The sequence below is a fragment of the Chamaea fasciata genome, unplaced genomic scaffold (genome assembly GCF_029207755.1).
Source record: "Chamaea fasciata isolate MVZ Bird 193981 ecotype frontalis unplaced genomic scaffold, bChaFas1.0.hap1 SCAF_27, whole genome shotgun sequence".
Lineage (NCBI taxonomy): Eukaryota > Metazoa > Chordata > Aves > Passeriformes > Sylviidae > Chamaea > Chamaea fasciata.
In genome coordinates, this window is record NW_027094112.1 from 3,910,846 (window position 1) to 3,934,988 (window position 24,143).

Consider the following 24,143-nt stretch of genomic DNA (forward strand, 5'->3'; position numbering starts at 1 on the left):
TGACACCGGCTCGCAGCAGGACACGGTCACCCCCCCGCTTCCCCGCACAGGTGATGCATTACACACCCCCGCATCCATCTCCCCGCATTCCCCTGTCGCATCCCCGGGGTACCACCACGCGCCTCCCCGCACATACATATCGTACAGCCTGGGGGGACGCAGCCCAGAGCCTGTCACCCCCTGCTGTCACACACCGCGACCAGGGGGCACAGCCCCACAACCCCCTGCCACGTGCTGCCTCACAACCTCGGCACACCCCCCGCACACCCACACAGTTCCCCCCTGCCAGCCCGGGGGCACATGGCACCGCCCCGCCCCCAGTGCTGCCCCTCCCCAGTGTCCCCCGCACCGGGGCCACATCCCCAGCTGTGGGGTGACCCACCCCCGGAGCTCCAGCCCAGCCCTCTGCACCCGCCGCAGCGTGGGAAAAGGCCGGGGGTGGGTGCGAGACCCCCCACCCTGGCACCCCTGGGGCTGGGATCCCCCGCGGGCAGGGTGGGCAGGTCGGGGTGCCTGCCAGACCCCCCCCTTCCGCCGCCTGCCAGGCTGGAACGGGCCCCGGCGTGCCGGGACAGGTGCCGGGGCAGGTTCCGGGGCAGGGCAGAGCGAGATGTGGCGCTTGCCCGGGGCTGATCCTCCTGGCGCGCTCCCGCAGAGTGCTGGGCACCCATCCTGCCCATGCCCACAGCCCCCAGCCCCACCTTGCACCCTCTGGACAGGCCAGCAGGTGCCCGTGCCCTTCTCCAGGGTCCATCCCCCTGCAAAACCACGGCCCTGTGGCATCTCCGGGGTGGGATAGTGGCAGAGGCCAGAGGGATACAGCAAGTGACCCCATGGCCCTTGCTGGGCCCCACAGCCCAGAGGTTCGGGTAGAGATGGAGGAACGAGGGTCCCGGCAGCTCCCGCTTTGTTCCCGCTTCGCCTCCACCCGGCAGTTGCCTGGCAACTCCATCCATGCGGCTGCCAGAGAGCGGCAAAACATGTCCCCACATCCCCATCCCCGGCTGCATGATCCTGTGGGGACGGCACAGCCCAGCGGGGCCCAGCACGTCCCTCCTCCGTCCCTCCTCTGTTCCTCCAACCACCGGCGTTCAGATCCCCCACAGCCCATCCAACACCCCCAAAAAATCCCACTTTGCTGAGCTCCTCCATCCCCTTTCCCCACGGCATCTGGACAAGGGTTCTGGGACCCGGGTGTAAGTGGTGCTGCTGGCCAGGTTCAGCCACGCAGAGAGGGGCTTCTCCTGACAGCAGGAGGGGAAACTGAGGCACAGAGAGAGCCTGAGACCCCATTCACTGGTGGCAATGGGGATGCACTGGGCCACACGAGCAGGAGGGACCTGGAGCACTGTGCCATGCTGAGGGCAATGCTCCCCCTGGGAAAGGTGCCCCAGATCTGGCCTGTCCCATCCCCTCTCCCCGTGTCGGCAGGGATGGGGGCACCGCTGGCGCAGAGCAAACTATTGGCTTAATTAATTTGCTGCTATTTCTCCTAACGAGCTGGGATCTGGAGCGAGCGCTTCCCTCGGTTGGCAGCCAGCGCATTCCCCCGCCCCGGCAGTGAGCCGGGGGTGCGAAGCCTCCAGGCACTGCTCAAAACAGACCGTGTGTAGGAGGGAAAAATTACACCCCGGGAAAAATCCCTCCCCAAGCCAGCGCCTTAACCCACTTCCCAGCTGCAGCGCTGGGAGAAGGGAGTCAGACATTTGGGGAAGGGGAGAACCCCCACGAGATTGGGGCAGCTCCTCCATGAGATCCCCGTGAAGGGCTGAGCCAAATCCTGGACCATGGTCAGACGTGATCCTGCCGCCAGGGAGGGAAACTGAGGCAGTGGCACTGAGGAGGGATGGGGTAGCACAGCAGTGTGGGCAGGAAGGCGATGCTTCCTGCTGCTGCTGCTGCCGCCGTTGGAACTGCTCTGGGAACCCCACCCTACTGCCAGAAGCAAGGGCAGGAATTGGGAGACCTGAAGGGAAGGAAGAAAAGGGAGTGTGATGCAAAGGGGGGAGTTTGGGTCCTCCTGCCCCTCAAAGTCACCCTTCCACCACGGCACTGGCAGGGCCCACCAGCATCCTTCCCCTGCCCAGCCTGGCTGCAGGAGGGCAGAGCTCACCATGATGCTCCATCCACAGGATCAGGGTGTGACAGGAGTGGGGTACACCCCCACCTCTCTTTGGCGTGGGCAGCTGGGCGGGGGGCTGGCAGGAGGCTGCCGCCGAGGCAGAGGCAGCGCGGCACAAACGCGCAGGTGGCAGCTCCCGCACCACCAACACAACAGTTGGTCCCTCCCCCTGAGCCAGTGAGGCTGGGGGAGCAGAGGGGGCTCACATCAGCCCCCAGAGAGACAAGGGGGCTCTCTCTAGCCCTGCTACTGGGACAGAGCTGGGCTGGGGACAAGTGGCCGCTGCCACACCAGGGATGTGGGGGCGAGGGTAGCTGGTGCCAGGCACAACGGAGCCGGAATTTCAGTGCCACTGTGAGGTCCTGAGAAGGGCTGAGCTGTACCTAGGAAGAAGAGAGTGGTTCCTGGGGAGGAAGTAGTTCCTGGGAGACAGCAGAGGTGGCACTGGTCCTGCCAGGGAAGCTCAGATGAATGCTGTCCCTGTGGGTCTCAGCCCCAGGAAGGACACACAGGAGCTGTCTGCTTCCTACAACGCTGTTAGGGATGTGGATCCCACAGGATAGGAATCCAACCACCACCAAAACCCCAGCACGGGGGGTGCGAGGCCCAGAATTTCCGTTGTGTGACCAATGTGTCAACGACACACTGTGACATCTAAAACATGAGGGGATTCTGCTCTGGGTATGTGGCTTTGGTGGCTAGAACAAGACAAAAGGTCACGGAGTCACAAACACCAAACAAAGAAGGAATTTCTGCTGGAGAGCCAGGCATGGATGAGAGATCCACAGAGAGAATGAGCAGGTGGGTGCCAGTCCCCCATCCTGGCCACAGACAGGGATGGGGTGGCCGAGCCACCGCTTGCTCGGTGACGTCCCCCTCACCCAGTGCCTGCGCCGGCAGCTGGCACATCCCCACGGCGTCCCGGCACGTGCTCAGGAGAGCAGCAGGAATCGGCAGGAATGGGCAGGAATCAGCAGCCGGCCCTGCCAAGTTTCCTAATGCAATTTGCAAACGGCTGCGAGGACGTGGCCAAGCCGGAGCCGGAGCGGGGCCGGAGCCGCTGGGCTGGTGGGATGCGGGATGCAGAGCGGCAGCACTGCGGCACAGGAGAGCCAGCCAGGATCAGCGTGGCACAGCTGCGGTGAGAGTCACCCCATGAGGTCAGGAATCCCAAAGGGGACACAAGGCTGCCATGGGGAAGTGAGGCAGGAGCTGGCACAGGGCTGAGGTGCTTCCTTGTGGGGCCAGAGCCCAGCCCGGTGCGTTGGGGCGGGTTCCAACACCCTCCACAGCCCCAGCAGCAACACCCAAGTGCTGGGAGCAAACCCGGCCCTGCCGAGCTGGTTTGGGTGCTGGCTGGGCTGCTCGGGCAGCGTCGGGGTGCTGGGTGCCCACAAACCTCCCCCTCTCTTGTGGATTTGGCAGAGAGAGGGTGGAAATGTCCCCTTATGTGCTGGGCAGGGAGAAGGGCTGGGGGTCACCTTGTGGATTCCCACCTGAGAGCTCACACACACCAGCTACCAACAGTTTGCTGGGAAAAGAATCAGGAAGAGCTCCTAAGTTAAGTGGTTCCTGCCCAGGCAGTGCATTCCTGACAGCTTCCCACAGCTGCATTGCCCTTCCCCTGCTCCCAAAGTTGCAGAAATCAACTTGCTAATTGAAAAGAGAATTGAAAAGAATGAACTCGGCGTGGGGAGACGTCACTGCTGCTTACCCAAACAAATAAAAAACGAAATACCCAAAAGAAACAAATCAGCTTTACTGAAGGAGCTGCTTCATTCCTTAAAATAAAAACAGAGACCACGATCAAGCCAGCGGAGTTTAACACCCCAGGAGGGAGCGAGGAACGTTTAGTAACGGGGAGAAGTTGGGAGAACATGTGGCCAAGGACCGACTCGGGGGTTGGTTCTTTGGCGGCCCCAGCGCGGGGGAGAAGGGGGCTGGGCAGCAGCGAGATGGATTTTGGGAAGGCACGGCTCGGGCCACGGGGGAAGTGCCTGGTCCTGAGCACAGTGCAGGTGTCTCATCCCGCTGCCTCACCTCCGCGCAGGGAAGGAGCCATTTCCAAGGAGCAGCTTCCTCCTCGCCGAGGGGCTGAGTCTGGTGCTGGGATTCCTGTGGCCGTATCCCTACGTGTTGCTCCTCTCCTTTGATTTTTCACCTTTGCTGTCCTGGGAGGGGGGAAAGAGGGAAGAGCAGCAGAGGTTTAGGGCCCCCCAAACCCCTGCATGGGGGAACAGTGCTATGGCTGGGTCTTGCCAGCAACCCCCACCCACCTCTCTGGGCACAACCAGCCCCCTGTGCCAACCTCTCCTCATGGTTCCAGATTTTTCCATCATGAGGTCTGTACAAGGCCCCTCCATGAGACAATTTGCTTCTCATCCCTCCCCATGTACAGGAACCCACCGGTACATGCCTGCCCGGGTCTGGGCTTGCTTGGCTCCCATACGTGAAGAAGGTATGGAACGGGAAACCAAAAACACACATGGTATTCCAGCACGCTCACACATGCACAGCTCACAGCACTGGAGCAAGGAGACCATTCCCAGCACAGGGAAGCACTTGCATCCTGAAAAATCTTTAACTCTACTGCCTGAAGTATCTGCTGAGTTCTCTACACTTATCCTTCCAGAGAACTCCCTAACTCCTAGCTCCTCCAACCAGGGCTGGATTTTTCCCTCTCAAAATCGTCCTGTTTTCTACCCTGAGCAAATAAAATAAAAAAGAATCAACTTCAGACTTACTTTTTACGTGGTTTTAGTTTTAAAGATTTAAGTAACTCAAATTAACTGGAGCCCTGCTTACCACCTGCAACGAGAAGCTGAGGTTTGGGACAGGTCAGAGATGAGACAGTTTAAGATTTCCCCTTACAAAGGAACAAGGTTATTTTTTTGGGATGAGAGGGGGAACTGCAGCCTCACACACGCACCAGTGACACCACACACACACACCAGGACCGACGGTGAGGGGATGGTACCTCTGGAGGGGGTGGCTTGATGGTCACAGGCTGGGACGTCCGGCGCGGCGGGGAGGGCTTGGGCTGCACCTGCTGCTGGACAGTGTTGTAGTAGGTGACCCCCCCATACACCTGGGACTGCGCCTGCAGGAGCAGCAGGATCAGAGCTCCGGGCTGGGGGGCCCTGCCAGCCCCTCCTGGCACCCACTGGGGCTGCACAGCTGCCCCCAGCCAGAGCCAAGAGGGGCTGTGCCCCCCAGAGATCAGCTCCCGAGGCCCCTTGTGTGTCCCCACCCCTCATCAACGTCCCCTCACTCTGGCAGAGACAGGACACAGCCTATGCAGATGGGATTCCCTCACCCTGCAGTCCATGGAATGCCTGAACTTCCCAACAGCAGATTTTCTGCCTGGACACAACCCCCTCGCACATTCAGCCCTGCAGCCTGCGGGGAAACTGCCCTCAAAGCAGGGTGAGGTCCTGCAAGGATCAGTCAGAGCAGTGGGAAGGGCAGGGATGGCTGGGAGCTCAGGGAACATGCAGCTCTCCAGCCTTCCACGGCGTGTCAGCCCTGCTCCAGTCACAGAGTGTCAGCCCTGCTCCAGCCACGGCACCAGGATCTGGTCTGCTCCAGTCTCATCTGCCTTTTCAAGGATCTGCTCTGATCTGCCTCCTCACAAGGATCAGATCTGGTCTGATCCTCAGAGAGATCCAACCTGCCTCCTCAGGGATCTGATCTGCCTCCTCACAGGAATCTGATCCATGTCCCTATAGGATCTGGTCTGACCTGCCTTCTCAGGAAGCTGAACTGATCTGCCTCCTCACTGCCCGGCAGCAACCTTAGATACGGAGTTGGGCCATGGAGCAGGAAAATCCATCCCCGTGCCGCTCACACCAGCCAGTTCCCAGCCTCCATCTCAAACAGAACTGACTTCCAAAGCCATTCCCAAGGTATCCTTGGCTCAGCAGGGCCCTGGAGGGGCTGTTTCCCTGTTCCCCAAGGGAACACCTCAATTCCAGATCCCCTCAGGACAGGATTTCACCCACTGCCTGCCACGCTCAGGGAGCTGCACGGCAGCCATGAGAACAATCCTTTCTGGGATGACAGCAGCCTTTCCCCATGGAGCAGCCCAGCTGCTCCACATCCTCTCCCAGGAACACCTCGAGGAACACACCCCACCCCACACTCCACAACATCCCATCTGCTCCTGCCTGGGAAGGAGCCGCGGCGCATCCGGCTTACCTGCGTGTTGGAATAGAGATGAGGAGGGGGCGGAGGGGGCAGAGCTCCAGGGGGATAGGGGTAGCCGGGATTCCCGAAATTCATCACTCCAGGGGCGGAGAAGTAAGTCGGAGTGAGCAGCTGCTGCGGCGGGGGCTGGCCTGGGGGCATGGACACTGGTGGGGGGTAGAGGCCGGGGTTTGCCATGGCAGGGGGCGTCTGGTGGGGGTGTAAACCTGGAGGTGACAGGAAGCAGACGGATGTCACCCAAAAAGCCAGAGCGTCCCTGGGTAGCAGGAGGAAGGAGCACGCTCTGCTCTAAGGCTTCCCTGCAGCCTCACGCTGGGGAGGGACACAGAGCAGCAGAGCACAGCTCCCTCCCCAGCTGTGGATTCCCCCGAACCAGACACGGCCCCATCGCAACTCCACTGCAGGAAACAATTTGTGTGGGCAAGTGGAGAACATGTTCGACAGCTCCCAGTTCTGCTTTTTCCTGAGCTACAGGGCCAGGCAGTGAGGAACCAGCCCAGTGCCCACAGAAGGGAGTGGCCCAGCCTGGTGAGGCCCTACAGGGACCTGCAAATATCCAGCTGAGAGCTGCCAAAGGTTCAGTTCCCCTCGGCCTGCACCGGCTGGAACCTCCAGAAATACCTATTTTTTCCTTTCCTTAAAACTGATACTGGCTCAGCCTCACTGTAGGAGGGAGCAGGTCTCTTCCATGTTGTAGAAATTAAGGAAAATGGATTGCCCCCTGTGATAGAGGCTGTGGGAGCGCAGAGTTCTCTGTTCCCCAGGTCCAGGGATGTCCCACTGGCTCCTCACCTGGATGAGGGAGGTGCATCTCCGGCTGCACAATCATCCCTTGGGGCGGCAGCGGGGCTGGGTTCTCACCGTGGGTGTAGATTGGTCCCTGGAATTGTACTGCAACAACACATGACAGGCTGTGAGGAAAAGCTCCATGGAATTTCATTCCCCTGAAGCCGAGCACACACAGCCCAGCCTGCCCTGAGGGCTCCCACAGCACAGAGAGGCTCCCGGGCTCACAGATGCCACATGCTCCCTAAAGAAAAGCCTCCTACTCCCTTTAGAAAGCAGGAAAAAACTCGGGGAATTTATTCTCTAACACTTTAAATGCTGGAGGGAATTCCTAATCCATCCGCAGTCTTGTTCTCCGCATGCTCAAATGTCAAAGACCTGATTTAAAGTTCAATTTAAATCCCAGTTCTCGGGAAGAAGTGGGGTGTCCTAAGAGGCCTGGAATAGAGAGGGGATAACGCTGGGGATAATTCCATGGGTTTAAACACAACAAGGCAGGCTCCCAGCTGCCTTTTAAACACTGGATGAGGGGACACAGTGCCACTACAAAAAATGGAAGAGAAGACAAAGTCCCAACTCTGACAGGATTGGGGATATCCCTGCTGCAGTTGCTCAGCTCTGAGCATACACGGAGCCACAGAAGCAGGAAGGAAACACTCACGTGGGTCGTAGTAGTGCCCTTCCACGATGCTGATGTGCATAGGGGGTGCAGGCTCCGGCACTGGGGGTCTCTGCCGCTGCGATGAGTAGCGCTTCACACGGCCCCCCGGCACTGCCTGCGACAGTCCAGGGGTCAGGGGGGCTGTGGGGCACCCACCCAACCCCCAAACCTCCCCTGGGCCACCCCCAAACACCCCCACAAGGGAAAGGCTGAGGTATCAACAGCCTGTAATTACTACAACCCCAAGACAATTAGAGCCCGTCTCCCGCGCGCCGCGGAGCCGGAGTCACGCTCCGGGATCACGCGTTACCATCTCCTCCATCCGGTTAAACTGCGGCGGCGGCGGCCCAGTTCCCACGTGCATATGGTTGGGAATACCTGAGGAAGGAACAGACTGGTTATTACTGTGGTTTGTGCCGGTTCCCAGGCCCGAGCCGCCCAGCCTGGGGGCGTGGCTGTGGCTCAGCTCTTGCTCCCATGACACAGAACCTCTGGACTTGATTGCCCCCCGGTGATTTTAAATATTTTGGGACAAATTAGAGGCTGTTTTGTCACTGCACACTCACCCACGGTGCTCAGCAACGCCTAAATCCCGCTTCAAAACTAAATCCCCAGCATGAAACTCAGGTCCGGCTCTGAGTTCTGTGTCTGCTGAGACACAGATCTTTTCCAGGTGGATCAAGGATCCACATGGGATCTGAAGCTGCAGTTTAAACCCTCTGCAGGGTGTAAACACTTTTATCACAGGCTCCTTCGGATTCAAACAGCAAACTGAATCCATGTGAATTCACAGTGAAGTGTATTTTAAACCATGGCTTCAAACCACAGTGCCAAGGTGATCACAGGTGATTCCAAGGGAGTGAAAATGGACAAAGCAAGCACTGGAAGTGCTGGTGGATCACTGGCAGTGCAAATACAGGCAGAGGGATACAGAATGGACTGATGAGAGCCAAATGCTTCCCAGAATAACTCGTCCCTCCTCTGCTAGGGACAAAAAAGGGACAGCGGAGACATCATCCTTCTCACAGCAGAACATGATCATCTACCTGCAGCCAAGAGCCGGCTTGTGGGAAATTTGGGAAGATGCTTCTTTTTTGCACATTCATAAAAAAACCCAAATGAGACAACCTCAGCACTTCTGAACTCTCATCCCACTGTGATGTTTCCAGCCTGTCCAGGGGTCTGTTCTCACAGACTTCACAGTCCCATCAGTACCAAATGACTTCTGGTTCCATGACCTCAACCTCACAGATGCTTGTGAAAGCAGCAAGTCGCTTCCTTCTCCTTGCTCCAGTTTTACTCCCCTCGGGAAGCATTCTAACACTTCCCAGAACAGACTCTAATTCTGCAAAAGGATAATTATACCTGGATGACCTCTCTGTGGATGTGCAACTGAAACTGTCCTCAGCTGGCACCAGAGTAACTCTGTCCCATGTCTCTCCCTCCTCCCAGGCACAAAGGGATTTGTCAATCCCAGCCAGGCCTCAGCTATTGGCAACCAAATCCCAGTGCCAGGAAATGAGCTGATAAACAGGGAAAAGCTCCTTCCTGCTCCGAGCAGGACACCACAGAGCCCAACTAGAGCATCTCGTGCTCTCCTGCAGCAGGGGTCAGTCTTGCTGTGATTCACAGCACAGGGAAAGAATCTCCCATCCTTCCCAGCCGTAATTCCATTCACCTACACTGAAACGTTTAATTTCCCTTTTTCTCTGCTGTTGTATCCATACTGCGCTTTCTCAGCAGGAACCATCAACTGTGCACCCACCCTGGGACAGGGCTTGGGCAGAGACAGCTTAGCTCCAACCAACTGCACAGACCAGGAGGCGCTGGGCTGCTGGAAAACGAGGAAGCTGCTCCCACTTACCCCTCAGTTCCCGGGGCGGGATGAACTGTGACTGCCCCGGGCTCCAGTTCTGCTCGGTCAGGTTCATCTGGGTCATCTCCTGCTCAAGTCCATCCACGCTGGATTCCACTGGTGACTCCCAGTTGCTCTTGGCTGGCGGGGGGGAGGTCTCAGCTGCCGTGGGTTTTGGAATCATGGGAGCCAGCCCCTCAGAAGCAGGCACTTCCTCTGCCAGCTTCCCTGCCTCCCCAGCCTTGACTCTGGTCCTTCTTGCTCGGGAATAAGATTTTTTCTCGACTGGTCTGTCCGGCGGCGGCTGCGCAGCGTCGGCAGCCGTGGCTTGGTTTTCCAGAGCCCCCTCCTCCTTCCCAGGGCTGCCGTGGACATGTGCCACCTCCAACTCAGGGGACGTGTCCCTTGACGGGCTCTGCTCTGCACGCTTCCCCCGGCAGCCACTCTCCTGCTTGGCTTGTTCCCCGTTCCGGTGCGGGACAGCCGCCTCCGAAGCCCGGTAGCCTGGACGGGTCTCCTTGTAGCCCCCCATCCTGGGGTAGTTCCTGGCAGAGGGCATCCTGCCAGCGCTGGCAGAGCTGCGGCTGTTGAAGGACCGCGGGGGAGCCGAGGGGCTCTTGGCACCCTGGTGCCTCGGGGGCTTGGGGGGCCTCTCGTTGGACCAGTTGGGGTCTCGCTGAGGGGGACTGCCAAACCTGAGGGAGAAAAATTGAATAATTCACTAGAAAGAAACCCCTGGGTGGGAGGAATCAGTGTGTCAGGGAACACCTCACCAGCACGCACATCTAGAAACCCCAGGAACACAGTCCCACGTGAAAGAGCTTTCCCACCTTGGAGCTCCAGACCTGGCCCCTCTCCCCGGGACAATCCAGGCCCTGGTGTGACTCTGGGGCTCACCGTGGTTTGCGCATCCTCCGGGGTTTGATGTCGTCGGGGTTGTGGGCTGAGCGGATGTCGTATCCGTACAGCGCGATCAGCTCCTGCCTGGTCTTGGGGGCCTGCTCATCCTCACGGAACTTGTCGTGTTCCCAGCGCCCCTCGTCCTTCCACAGCTTCCGCTGACGACCCTTTGGCCTGGAAAAGGGACACAGGGAGGAGCAAGGGGCTGTAACATGTTGCAGTTTCGAGCAGTTACACACACAGAGCCCGAGCATTCCTGGGGCAGGGAATGCACAGAGGCAGCATCCCTCCTTCCTCCTGTTCCTCCTGGCCAGCAGCTGCTGGTGACCCACTGCTATTTGGGAAAAGCAGCTCCAAGAGTCAGTTGCCTGGCACGAGGCTTTTTTTTTGCATCTCTCCTTCAAAACAAAGAGCTGAAGTGTGTGGCAGGACACAGAGCAGGTAACGGCAGCACAGACTTTCCCGGTGCATCCCACTGAAGCAAGGAGCCCTGCTGCCAGAGGCTGGCCTGGAAGCTGGGCTGTCACCCCCAGAGCCCCATGGGGACACTCACATACCTGACCTCCTCCTCCTGCGTCTGCCCTCGGAGGTCGTGCTCAAAGAAGAGCCCCTTGCGTGGGATATAGGCCGGGTTCTTCCGATCCTCATCATCATCCAGGTGCTTGGGAACCTTCTTCCCAACTTTCTTCTCCACAGGCTCCGTGCTCTCCTGTCAGAACCAGGGAGCTCTCACCACTGCAGCAGTCCTGCTGCCAGCCCCCAGCCCGGAGCCGTGGGACACCCACCTGCCCGTCCCCGCTCTGCCGCTCGCCCGTCACCGCTCCCTTGGGATCCGCCTTCTCATTCCCCTTCTCCCCTCTGGCCACCGACTCGCAGGAATCGTTGCTGTCCTGCTTCAGCTCCACCTTGGAGCTTTCTTCCTCGCTGTAATCCTCTTCCTCTGCCTGGGAGACACCCAGTGACTCGAAAGCGCTCCATTAGCAACAGACCTGCCAGGAATCTCCCCAGATCTGGAGTGAGATCCAGCAACAGATCGCCCAGAAATTCCCTCAATTCTGGAGTTAGATAACTGTTCCAGCTGTTTGCCATGACCCTTCCAAAGCAGATGATTAGCTCCTAAAATTCTTCCTATCCCCATATTTTCACAGGAAAAGCAAAGGTTAAACCCAACCTCTCCCAAGAGGAGGTTCCAACAAGCTTTCTGGAATAGAGCTGGGATCAGCTCCTCCACAAAGATGCGGCATCCCACCACTCCAAAAAGGCTCCTCCAGACTGGGAAGACTGGTGATCTCAGGCCCTTTCTTCCACACTGAGGGCCTGGATCCAGCCAGGGCCACGTTTCCAAATTCCCTGGAGTTCCTCAGCTGACTCACTCTGCTCAGGAGCATGACCTGGTTTCACCCCCAGGAGCCTCCGGAGGCTGGATCCGAACTAAAAATAGCTCGGGGTGATTAACCAAACCCTGCTCCATTTTCCTCTTTCAACACAGCCTTTGCACATCGGCTGCTCCCGGTGTTTACGCCGGGGAAGCCCAGGCTGGGCATTATTTTTAGGTACAGGAACAGAGTCATCCTGGCACGGCAGTGATGCAACAACGCCGCTGCCACCGGGAGCCTCCACGCAGGATTCCAGGCTGGAAGAGCTCTGGGAGCTGCCCCGTCACCTCTGCAGCCTGCTGCGCTCCTTCCTCATTAATAGCATAGATTAACTCCCAAACTGAGATTAATTCCCATATAAACAACTCGGATCTCCTCTGCCTGGTGGTTTGGATGTTCTCTAGCTACCGTTTCCCTCAAGATTCCCAAAACAGAGATGGATTTTCCTTAGAAAGCCTTCACTATAATCCTTAGAGACCAGAACTTCTCTAAACTCCCTGTAAATCTCAAACTTCAGTGTTCTGAACTAAAAATCCAGGGGAACCTGCAGCCCCCAGGCATGGGTGGGATGGGATTTCCTCAGCATCCCCCAACTCCCAAAGTGCATCTCCCCTCTGGCTGCTCCCTCAGAACAGAGGGAAGCTCCTGGGATGCTCCCAACCACCACTTTGCTTTTTAATTACAACTAATTAAAACCCAACAAGCATCCCACACTCCTCCCACGCCCTTCTTGGCCATGGCAAATCCAGTTCCCAGTGTGAGGAGCCAGAAGGGTTTTCCCTGGCACATACTGGCCCTACACCCTCCCCAGCAGCACAGCGACACTGGTCCCAGTGCCAGGGGCTGGGGGAAGCCATTTCCTCAGGAGACAGAGGGGTCAGTGGAAGAGATCCAAGGACACAAAGTGGGTTTGTGCTGAAATTCCAGGAGAATCAGTGGCTCAGCAGGACAGAGATGGCCCTTACCTCCGAGTCCTCGGCGCTTTCATAGTCAGAGAGCACGGCTGTGGGGAGGGAAAGGAGGTGGGGTCAGGGCAGGGCTGGACATGGCTCCAAACCCCTTCCAAAGGGAATCTGGATGCCAGCACCACCCCTGATCAATGCCACAGCCAGCTCAGGAGGGAGCAGGGGACAGTCTGGGACACTGACCCTGTATTCCACATCTGCCTGCTGTTACAAGTGAATATTTGGCATAGCAACAAGCACAGGATTGTTAGAAAAGCTGTTTTGTCTGGTTTTTACTTTTTTCTGCACCCAAACAACCCTGCCCAAGAGCCATCACTCACCATCTCCTTCAATGCCATCCTCACTTTCCTGCAGAGAGAAAAGAGAGGGGTGTCAGAGGAGGGGAGGGCAGCAGCCGGGTCCCAGCAACATGGAGTCATGGATTCATAAAACCACAGAATAATTGAATTGTTCAGATTGGAAAAGATCTTTAAGATCAAGTCCAACCTTCAACCAGCACCAGCCCCACATCACCACTAAACCATGTCCCCAAAAGCCACGTGCACACTTTTTGTACACTTCAGGGATGGGGATTCCACCCCTTCATGGGCAGCCTGTGCCAGTGCCCGACCACCCCTTCCATGAAAAAATTTTCCCTCAAAACATACTTTCATAGTCAAAACACACTTTCTTAGTCAAAACTTACATTCATAGTCAAAACACACTTTCTTAGTTAGTCAAAACTTATTTTCTTAGTCAAAATATACCTTGTAGTCAAAACACACGTTCTTAGTATCTGCTATCCTAATCCCTTTTCCTAACAGCTACTCTTTTATCCTAATGTCCCTTTTCCCTAATACCCAGCATCCCATGACCCCAGACATGATGACAGCAAGGTCTGGCCCTGACCCTATTGCATCCACCCTTGGAAGTTCAGCTCCAGTGACCAAGAAGAAATAAATTCCAGGCTCCCAGAGCCTTTCTCCAAGAACCTTCTAGAGCAGCTGCAGTGGGGAAATATCGAGAGCAAAGCACAGCCTGTCAGTGCTGGGGGTCTCCGGGGAACAGAGTGACAGTGACAAGGGAGGCAGGATCCCTTCCTCACCAACTGAGAGCCAGGGAAAAGGCAAGAACAGGGAATAACAAAGAGGCTGAGGAGGACCCAGCTCAGGGAAGGGGCTGGATGAAGCAAAGAGCTCAGAGCAGGAAAAGTGCTCAGGAAAACTGCTGCCCAGAGAAGCTGTCGCTGCCCCATCCTTGGAAGTGTCCAAGGCCAGGTTGGATAGGGCTTGGATTAAACTGGGATAGTGGAAAATGTCCCTGCCTATGGCAGAAGGTGGAACTGGATGAGCTTTAAGGTTCTTTTCAAACCAAACCATTCCACGATTCCAGCATAAAGACAAAGATCAACCCAACTGTACAGGAAAAACAACCCCAGAGCACAAACAGCCTAACCAAGGCAACAAAATAAACCTAAAAGCGCCACGGAAAAACACACAGAGTCAGGGGGAGCTGGAAATAACCAGCCCTGGAACCCAAAACAGGAAAGAGCTGGAAATAACCACCATTAGAACCCAAACCAGGAGGGAATTGCACCTGGACGTGAACTGCAAGAACGGAACTGCACGGTGGGATGAGACAGCAGCACCCACCCGCCACCTGCCCTTGTTGTTGGACCCCAGGAGCAGGGACAGGATCTCAGACGGGGAAGATCCAACCACAGGGCACAAGGAGCCAGAGCAAAGCCCCTTGTCCGGTCCTGGGGGCTGCAGTGCCCACCCCAACTGAGGCTGCCCCAGCCCAGCTCTCCCACACGCACTATGGGGGAGTTCAGCCCAATTCCCCCAATTCCCCAGACTCGTGCTCCCTTAGCTCTCCACCCCCCACTCTGTCCCCAGTGTCCCCACACCCCGCAGGTTGTAATATCAGTCCCACAACTTCCCCTACGCCTCCCCGGCACCAGAGCCCGCCAGCCCTCCCCCTCCTCCCCAAGGCCCTCCTCAGACACCAGAACCCCTCTCTCAGCCCCCTCCCCGCCCCGGGTCCTCGGTGTCCAACCCCCGCGCCTTCCCCCGGGCGCCCAGACACCAGGACATCCCTGAGGCCCCTCCCGCCTCTCCCCAGGGCCCCCAAGCTCCCCTCTGATTCCCGCAGACACCAGAACACACCGCGCAGGCCCTCCCTCCCCAGGGCCCTCAGTGTCCCCAGGCTCCGCGACTTCGCCGCGGCCGCACTCACACAGCAGAGCCCGCCCCCCCGTCCCCGAGCTCCCCGCAGCCCCGCACTCACACACTCCGACTCGGCCGCGCTCTTCCCCCCCGCCCCACCGGCGCTCTCGGTCCCGCGGCCCCGCGGCCCAGTGCCGAGGGCCCCCGCGGCGCCGCGCGGCGGGCGGTGCGGCAGGCGGGGCGAGCCGGAGCGGGAGCGGGAGCGGGATCCGGAGGCCGAGCGGGAACGGGCGGAGCGGGGGGAGCCGGGCGCGGAGCCGGCGCTGTCGGAGGCCGCCGAGCCCTCGCTGTCCTCGCTGTCCTGCGAGGCGCGCTGCCGCCGCCGGTCCGCCATCTTGGCCGCGGGGCACCACGGGACCGGCGCGCGCGGCGCCTCTCCGCCGCCGCCCGCCAGGGGGAGCGCGCCGCGCGCGCCGCTGACGTCACCGCCCCGCGGAAATGACGTCACGCCGCAGGGCGGGTAAATATGGGGGGGGGGAGGGAGGGAAGAAAAACCATCAGCGCCCAGCAGCCTTTTCCTTGTTTATTGTAAAAAAAACAACCTCAACAGAAACAAAAAAAACCAACAACGAAAAGCAATAAAAAATAATAAAATAAAACCAGCGAGCGGGCGCGTCCGCGCGTGACCGCACCCCCTCCCGTAACGTGTTTAGAACTCGGCGGTTTTAGAACTTTATCGATTTTTTAACAATTTCCGGGTTTTTAAAGTTTTTTTTTTTTTTAGTTTTTCTTTTCTTAAAGTTTTTTTTCTAACTTTTTTTTTTTTTTTTTTTTTTTTGTAAACGAGTTTTCCGGCGTCCAATAAGCTCGGGGTTAATTATAGAGAGGGGGGCAGTGGGGGATAAGACTGGGGGGGCACAGGCTCAATGTAGGGACAGGAAAAGGGGGAAAGAGGAGGAAAATATGTGGAAAAAAGGGGGCTTGGAAGGTGAGGAAAAAAGGAGGAGATAAGAGGAAAAGGGAGATAGGGGGAAAAAAGAGGAAAAAGGGGGACACATGGAGCCCCTGCCCATGGAGCCCCTCCCCACCCATCCAGCACCAAGAGGGTCCAGCAGCACCCAGGGGCTCGGATAGGCAATAATCGCCCCCTCTCACAGCAAACCCCTCGCCCGCCTCAAAACATTTAAATTACATTTAAAAAAAACATGAAAACCCCCCAAATTGTGCGCACAGGGTTTCTATTTCACCAAAAAAAAAAAAAAAAAAAAAAAAAAGAAAAATTTGCTTTTTAACTCTCCCCTCTGCCCCTGCCAACTCACTCCAGAGAGGAAAACCCCCAAAGAGAGGGAAAACCTCCCAAAAGAGAACCCCAGGTGCTTCCCAGTTTCCAGGGCCCAGCTGGCTCCAACACAATCCGCTGTTTATCCTGCTTTCTAACTAAACACAACATGAAGGCAGCAGCGGGTGAGTCCCGGGGGCCGTGGCACCCCCAGACACGGGATCTGGTGCTGGTGATCCCCGTGTTCCCACCGGACACGGTGAGAGCCCCAGATCCCAAGGCCACAGGCTGCAGAGCGCAGGGGCGGCACACGGGGGACTCCAGGATGGGGTTGGGATCTGCCTGCTGCCCCAGGGAGTGGAGCTGCCGGCACTGGGAGGCCGGTGCCAGTGTGGGGGATGAGTCCAAAACGTTCCAAAACCCAAACGAACAAAACTGGGATCACAGAAGAACGAAACCATCCGTCAGCACGGAGCAGGCAGCAGCTGGTGGTGACCCGGTGATGGCAGAACTTCTGGTGCCGTAGAGGTGTTCAGAGCTCCCCCCGAGGACATACAGAGCTCCTGGAGGTATTTGGAGCTCCTGGAGGTGTTTGGAGCTCCCAGCATCTCCCTTATTTCCGACAGGTCCGGTGAGGCGTCTGCTTCTTCTGCACCTCCAGCCGGCAGCGGCTGCGCTCGTCCAGCCAGGGCAGCTCGAAGTTCCTGTGGGCACAGCTGGTGTCACTGCAGCACTGCCCAGACCCAAAACAGCACCCTCCAGACCCAAAATGGGCAGGGCATCTTCCTAGGAATGACACCGGCACTCCCCAGCCCCATCCCCTGCCGCCCCCAGTACTCACTGTGGGGTCAGTTTGGGCAAGGGCCGGCCAAAGGCGACAACGGGCAGGTAAGGGGTGATGAGCAAACTTTCCACTGTGGAGGGACACCAGAGCGTGTGAGACCTCTGAGACCTCCCCGTCTGTACCCTCACCCCCAACACCCCCTTCCCAAGCCTCACCATCATCTGGCTCAGGGAAAAATGAGGTAACTTCAGGTTCCGACTCCTGAATCCCTTTCCTTTTGTACATTCGGAGCTGCAGCCGCTGTAGGATTCTCTGTTCCCTGATCCGCTGGATGTCCCACCTGGAAAACAGGATGGCTGGGAAGGTGAGGAGCCACGGGCAGTGCCAGACTCCCCCCCAAGGTGATCAAGGGGCTGCACCGGCTGCCAGTGGTGTGAGAGCATCCTTCCTCCTGCAGCATTCCTGGTGCCCATCCCTGCCCTGCCCCCTGCTCTGGGTGATACCCCAGGACCCTCCGCTGTAAGACTGGGACTCCAGACCCCCACTGCTCCCTTTGCTCCCACCTTTTCCTTCGTTTCTCATCCAGCTCCAGCTTCGCGTGCCGTTTGGAAAAGACGCTGTCGTCCAGGTTCTGCAACAACACCGGATGGGGATCAGTGCATCATCCCAGGGCCAGATCCCCCACCTCAGCCCCCCAACCACAGCCAGGGTTTATGCTGGATGAGGAGATGAGATGCCACCAGCTCTGGGAGCGTGGGACAGCCTGGAAAGCCCCTGTGGCACCGCCAGCTCCGATGGCTCACGTACCTCCAGGAGGTCCGAGGGGTTGGGGTCTCTCAGGGGCTCCACGACATGGTCCCTCCAAGACGGAACTGCAGGACAAGAAGGAGGGTGTTACCCCACACCTGAATCCCCACCGCCCCTGCTCCACCTCACCACCTCCCCGCTCCCTTCCTGCCCACCCTTCCTCCTGGAGCACAGCTTGGGATGCCTCAAACCCCCATCCTGAGCCAGCAGTGTGAGCTGCCACAGCACAGCAAAGCTCATCTCTACCCCCTTGGCCAAGCACACACAAAGCAAACCTGAGCTACTCCTGGGGATGTGCCAGGGTCTGTCTGAGCCGCAGCGCTGAGCCACCTGGCACAGCCCAGTTCCCATCGTTGGCACCAACCTCGCTGGGCTCAAGGCAGGACAAGCACCGGATTTGGGGACAGCAGGTGACCCCGGTGCTGTGTCACCACGGCATGAGCCAGAGACACGTTTCCCACCCACCCAAAAGTTGCTTCACCACTTGCTCCAACAGACACCAGTCAGGAGCCCTGCCCAGAGCGAGGTGAGCCCAAGATGAGATCTGGGAGAGCCCGGAGCCAGCACCCATCAGGGCAGAAGGAGCCAACAGCATGGCACCTTTCCCAGCACCACCGGCATTCCCTTTGGGAATCTGGGAGCCCTTTCCCAGATTCAGAATGAGGGTGCCGAGCCTTGTTCCCAGGCCGGCTCAGCCCCAACAGCTTCTCCATCATTCTCTCCATCCTCTCCATCATTCTCTCCATCCTTACTTGCTACGGTCTCCTCCTTTTTGGGAGAAGGTTCCCGCAGTGGCAGCGGCGATGGGGGCGGCTGGTGCCAGCGGCACAAGTACATTTCGGTGGTGGAGAGATAGGGCAGGTCGTCGGCCTCGCTGACAAAGCCTTTCTCCTTGGGGTGGGTGCCGGGGCCCTTTGGTGGGGCTGAAGCTCTGAGTGGGGTCTCCAGGAGCGACCGGGGTTTTTCTGGAGTCTCTTGGCTCCGCAGTTCTCGTTTACAAACAGTTTCAGCCAAGGAGGCGCCCGATTCCTCCTTCCCCGGGGAGTGCTTTGGAGTTTTACTCTTCACTTTGGAGAACTCTGACACTAGTTTTTTAACAGGCGTCTTCCTCTCCGTGCTCCCAAACGTTGGCTTCCTGCAGGAGGAAGAGGAGCTGAGCCAGGTACGTGGATCCTTGCCCTGCACCAGAGCCGCTGTAGGGGGCTCCTGGCACCCCCAAAACAGGCCTGCTGCATCAGGGCCAGACTTCAGCAGTTTACAGAGGGGCTTCCCCACCATTTTGGGGCCCTGCACTCCCACACAGGCTTTCTTGAGGTTCCCCTGAACACAGGGATGTGTTCCTGGTGCTGGCTGGCCTCCCCAAACACCTCAAAGGCCACTGGGCAGTGCCAGCCCCATAAACAGAGGGTGAAGCCACAGGGAGTGTCCCCCCTTCTCCCCATGCAGCCCCCCATGCACTCTGTACCTTTTGTGCCCCTTCCCGTTCCTGCTGTAGGGGAAGTGCTTGGGCTGCAGGGTGGGGGGAGGCTCCAGCAGGTCCTGGGGACACTCCAGAGGCAGCTTTTCACACGTCTCCGCCTCTGGCTTCTCATCCACCTCAAAGCCCTGGAAGATGCGCTGTTTCTCCCGCTCGCTGTCCTTCTTCACCAGCTGCACCCGCCTTTCCATGCGCTCGATCCGCGCCAGGAGCTGCAAGGCAGGTGAGGGAGGGCTCACCTTGGGGTGGGGTCACCCCCGTGGGCACCCCGGGGCAGCTGCCACTGGATGTCCAATGGCACAAAATGGCCACTCTCCGGCTGCTGCTCCTGCACCAGCACTGCCCATGCCTGTGTCCAGCTGCAAACCACAGTTTGAGGGGGGGATTTCATTGAATCAAAGAGTCCAGGAATGGTTTGGGTTGGGAGGCACCTTAAAGCCCATCCAGTCCCATCCCCTACCAAGGGCAGGGACATCTTCCACTATCCCAGGTTGCTCCAAACTCCGTCCAACCTGGCCTTGAATACTTCCAGAGATGAGGCAGCAGAAACCAGAGAATTTGGGGGTCCCACCCTCTGTGTATCCTCCCCGAGGATGCAGGATGGGGGGGTGGGGGGGGTCTTGCAATTAGCTGTGGGCTTAAAGAGCACCTGGTGACCCCTGCCCATGGTCACCTGCCCCCAGCCCTCCCCAGCCAGGGCCTGCACCGTTTAGAGGGGTTGCTTTGGACAGCAGAGTGCGGGGGGGTCCTGGCACCCCTGAGGACATCGCTCTGGGGGGACCCAGCCTTGGGGAGCAGAGCCCAGTGCACCCAGGGTGTGGTGGTCCCATCTCCCCACCAGTGTCACCCCGGGAGGCCGTGCCCAGGGGCAGCCCCTGAAGTCCCATCACAGACTTGCCGCAGTGGCTCCTCCATGTTGGGGGACGCGGCATTGCCTGCGGTGACATCACGTGGGGTGTCCCCGTCCTTCCTGCCACAACCGGGGCAGCCACGGCTGACACAGACACTGCAGCTGGGCACGGCCACCGCCGTTGATGGCACATGGCCACAGGGCTGTGGGGCTGGCAAGGGGGTGACCCATGGCTGTGAGGGGGGAACACGCAGCATCTGTGGGGTGACACAACACCCCTGGGGGTACAGCACGGGTAGGGCAATGTGGGGGGGGGGCATACAAGTAGGCTACCTATGGCAGGGGCACACATGGCATCTCTGGGGTGACAGAGAGGACACCCTTAGTGGGAGGGGGAGGGAGGGGAGGAGGGAGCACAGCTCAGCCGTGGGGACCCCACAGTATCCCCCCCCCAAGGCTGGCAGCCTCTCGTGGCTGTGAGGGGCCCCACATCCCCGGGGTGGAGGTGCAGCTCCGAGCAGCGAGGGCGACATCCCTTGTGGCCGTGTCCCGCCCGGTGCCCGCGGTGACGCGGCCCCTTTAAGGGCCCCCCCCCCCGAGCCGTCACCACGGCGACGGGCGGCGGCCCGTTAACCCCCGCCCCGCCCCCGCCCTTTGTGCCCCCGCGGCTTTGTTTGGGGGGGGGGGGGGGGCTGCGACCCCCGGGGCAACCCGCGACCCCCCGAGGGGGAGCCCAGGCCTGGGGGAGGCAGAGACCTCCGGGGGGGCCTCACCCCTCGGGAGGGGGGGCAGAATTGCCCCTGGCGAGTGTTTAACCCCTCGGGGAGGGGGGCATTAACCTCCTGGAGGGTTATGTACACTCCCCCCCCCCCCCACGGAGAGGGGGCCAGACGCCCCCATTGAGGGTATTACTTCTCAAAGAGGGGGGTATTAACCCCTGGAGTGCCACGGGGGGAGAACAGGAACCCCCAAGGAGGGAGCATTAACCCCTGGGGTGCCAGCCGGAGTCGTTAACCCCGAAATGGGGGCACGTTAACCCCCAAGGGGCGTCCCCCACGAGGGGAGAACAGTAAGTCCCGATGTGGGGCATTAACAGCCAAGGGGGGGGGACATTAACCCCTGGGGTGCCACGGGGGGGAGCAGGTTAACTGCACTAAGCCCTGGGGTGACACGGCGGTTGGACCTTAACCCCTATGGGGGGGACACTAACCCCCCCAAAAGGGGGATATTAACCCTCGAGGGGAGCAGAATTAACCCCCAAAGAGGGGTGGGAATTAACCCCCAAAGAGGGGTGGAATCAACCCCTCAAGGGGGGGGGGGGGGCATTAACCCCAAAGAGGGGCGCAGTATTAACCCTCAGAGGTGGGGGGCATTAACTCCCACGGGGTGCAGAATTAACCCCCGATAAGGTGGTGGAATTATTCCCCCAAAGAAAGGGGCACATTAACCCCCAAAGAGGGCAGTGAATTAACCCCCCAAAAAAGATGTGAAATCAACCCCCAAAAAGGGGGGTATTACCCCAAAGAGGGAGGTATGGACCCCAGAAAGGAGAGTAAAATAACCATCGAGGGGAAAGAATTAACCCAAAGAGAAGAGAAATCAACCCCCAAAGAGGGGGGTATTAACCCCAAATAGGAGGGGAGCATTAACCCTAAAGGGGGGGGGGGGCATTAGCCCCTTGGGTGTCACGGGGATTGGGAACTTCCCTGTCGATGAGCAAAATTCCACCACAATCCCAGGGACCCCTGGGTGGTGTTGGGGAGCCATTAACCCTAGGGGGAGGGGGCATCACCCCACGGGAGGGGTATTAAAGCTAGGGGTGGTTAAACCGAGTGAGGATCACCCTATGGGGGGGTCACCCCATAGGAGGGTGTCAAACCAAGGGGTAGTTACCCCTAGGGTTGGGGTCACCCCACGGGGGGGGAGGGGAGGGTGAGTTAAACCTGAGGGAGGTTAAACCTAAAGGGAGAGTTAACCCTGAGGGCGCGTTAACCCTGAGGGGGGGGGGGTCACCCCACAGGGCAGTGGGTTAAATCGGGGGGGGGTTAAACCCAAGCAGGGGTTAACCTTGGCGGGAGTTAACCCCTTCCATGCCGCATTCCCGCCCTCCTCCCCGGTGCTCCCCCCCCCCCCCGCCCCCCCTTCCCGCCGTACCGTGTCGCGCTCGGCCCGGAGCTCCTCGATCTGCCGCTCCTTGGCCTGCAGCTGCTGCTGCTGCTGCTCGATCAGGTCCAGCTGGAGCAGCAGGATCTGCCGCAGGCAGGCGGCCTGCCCGGGCGACCCTCCGCCGGCGCCCATCGCTGCGCGGGCCGCGGGCCGCCGCTTCCCCGGCTCCGCGGGCCCCGCTCCCGGCCCCGGCCCCGCTCCCGGCCCCGCCGCCGCCGCCTCCCCGGGCAGCCCGCCCGCATCCCCCGCCGCGGCCCTGCCCCCGCCGGCCGCCGGCCCCGCCGCGGCCCCGCTCCGCTCCCGCTCCGCCACCCCGCAGCCGCGGCCCGTGTGTGCCCCCAGCGGCGGCGGGGCCCGGGGCCGCCGGGCCGGCGGAGCGGGGCCTTCCTCCCCCTCCTCCCCCTCCTCCTCCTCCTCCTCCCCGCCCGCCCCTTCGGGCCGCCGCCGCCCGCCCCCCCGGAACGCCGTGGACCGCATGGCCGGGCCCCGTTACCGCCCGCCGGCACCGCAGGGCGGCGGCGCGGGGGGCGCCGGGGGCATCGGCGCGGAGCGGCCCCCGCCCCGGGGATGACCCGCGCGGGGATGAGCCGCGCGGGGGGGCGGCGGGGCGGGGGTCGGTACCGGGCACGGGACCCCGGGTACCGGCGAACGGGGCTCGGCGCGCATGCGCCGGCGGCGGTGGGGGCGGTGGGATCCCGGCGGGTGAGGAGCGGGGCCGGTCCCTACCAGGGGACCCCCGGGACGGTGCCCGCCCGCGCCGCTTCCCCCGGGACGGGGGGGCGGGTGGTCGCGACACGCGGACGCGCGTGGGGCGGGGGTCCCGCGCCGCAGTACCGGGGGCGGCCGCTCGGGGGCTCCCGAGCGTGGCGGCACCGGCTCTCCGCGCCCGCCCCCCGCCCCACGGGGGGGGGGTGTCGGGTCACGGGCCGGTCCCGTGGCGGGAGGGGACACGGCGGGGCGGGGGGACCTTCGGGTTGCGGGGGGAGACGACACAAAGGGACCCACCGCTACAAGCCCCCCACGCGGGGAGGGCCAGGAGGGGGTGGTTGTGCTGTGATTCTCGGGGTCTGCACCTCCCCGTAGGCGCGCACACCCCCTTCCACGGAGGCTGAACCCCCCCCCCCCCCGGTGCACACACACAGAGCTCTGCAGTTCCTGCTGGACGTGTGCAAGAACGCGCACACACGCACAAGTCCGCAGCACCCCCTCTGCAGAGGCTGCAGCCCCAGCACACTCGTACGCACACGGACATGCACGCACATGCACACGCGTGTCCCCCTGCAGGGAGCGACTGCAGCCCCCACTGCAGCACAGGCGCAGCCCGCAGACACTGCAGCCCCGTGCACAAGCACCCCCGACTGCAGTCCCAGAGCACACGTATGCACATGTGTGCACGCTCATGCACATGTATGTACACGCACAGCTGGGACTGCAGCCCCAGAGCACACGTATGGACGCGTATGGGCATGCACGGACATGTATGTACACGTATAAACACACACACAGGATCATTTCCCCCTCTCCCGGCTGAAACTCCACCCCCCGCAGCACACGGGGCCGTGTCACCGGGGACACACAGGGGACACGCGTGGCACGTGCTGGGGACGCACAGGGGACACGTGGGGGACGTGCCTCTCTGCAGAGCTGCGTTCAGGGACACACAAACACACGCGGGGGGAGATCCCCCTTCACCCAGCCCCCTGCGAGTATCAGGGCACCCCTGGTCCTGGTGCCCGGGTCACACTGGCGGTGCCACCCCCAC

At 60.1% G+C, this 24,143-nt stretch overlaps 2 protein-coding genes across 6 annotated transcripts; both read right to left on the reverse strand.

Moving 5' to 3' along the window:
• Positions 1 to 3,857: 3,857 nt before the first annotated feature.
• CASC3 (CASC3 exon junction complex subunit) lies at positions 3,858 to 15,426 on the reverse strand. Of its 5 annotated transcripts, none has more exons than XR_010723943.1 (14): positions 15,140 to 15,426; positions 13,192 to 13,219; positions 12,872 to 12,909; positions 11,316 to 11,474; positions 11,088 to 11,239; positions 10,528 to 10,704; positions 9,640 to 10,325; positions 8,086 to 8,153; positions 7,776 to 7,890; positions 7,121 to 7,219; positions 6,320 to 6,534; positions 5,100 to 5,222; positions 4,399 to 4,930; positions 3,858 to 4,293 (listed from the first exon to the last, which is right to left on the reverse strand). XR_010723943.1 is itself a non-coding variant. In XM_066205044.1 (14 exons), the coding sequence occupies exons 1-13, from the start codon at positions 15,410 to 15,412 to the stop codon at positions 4,886 to 4,888; spliced, it is 2,178 nt and encodes a 725-aa protein (XP_066061141.1). In that variant the 5' UTR covers positions 15,413 to 15,426; the 3' UTR covers positions 3,858 to 4,293; positions 4,867 to 4,885. The 5 variants fall into 5 exon arrangements, 3 of the variants coding, with proteins under 3 accessions (XP_066061141.1, XP_066061144.1, XP_066061143.1); XR_010723944.1 differs by having other exon boundaries at positions 4,399 to 4,943; XM_066205044.1 differs by having other exon boundaries at positions 4,867 to 4,930.
• Positions 15,427 to 15,587: 161 nt separating this feature from the next.
• On the reverse strand, positions 15,588 to 22,597 carry MSL1 (MSL complex subunit 1). Its single transcript, XM_066205189.1, has 8 exons — positions 22,370 to 22,597; positions 19,354 to 19,577; positions 18,641 to 19,023; positions 17,889 to 17,953; positions 17,645 to 17,712; positions 17,297 to 17,421; positions 17,139 to 17,211; positions 15,588 to 17,001 (listed from the first exon to the last, which is right to left on the reverse strand). The coding sequence occupies exons 1-8, from the start codon at positions 22,511 to 22,513 to the stop codon at positions 16,911 to 16,913; spliced, it is 1,173 nt and encodes a 390-aa protein (XP_066061286.1). The 5' UTR covers positions 22,514 to 22,597; the 3' UTR covers positions 15,588 to 16,910.
• Between the last annotated feature and the right edge of the window lie 1,546 nt (positions 22,598 to 24,143).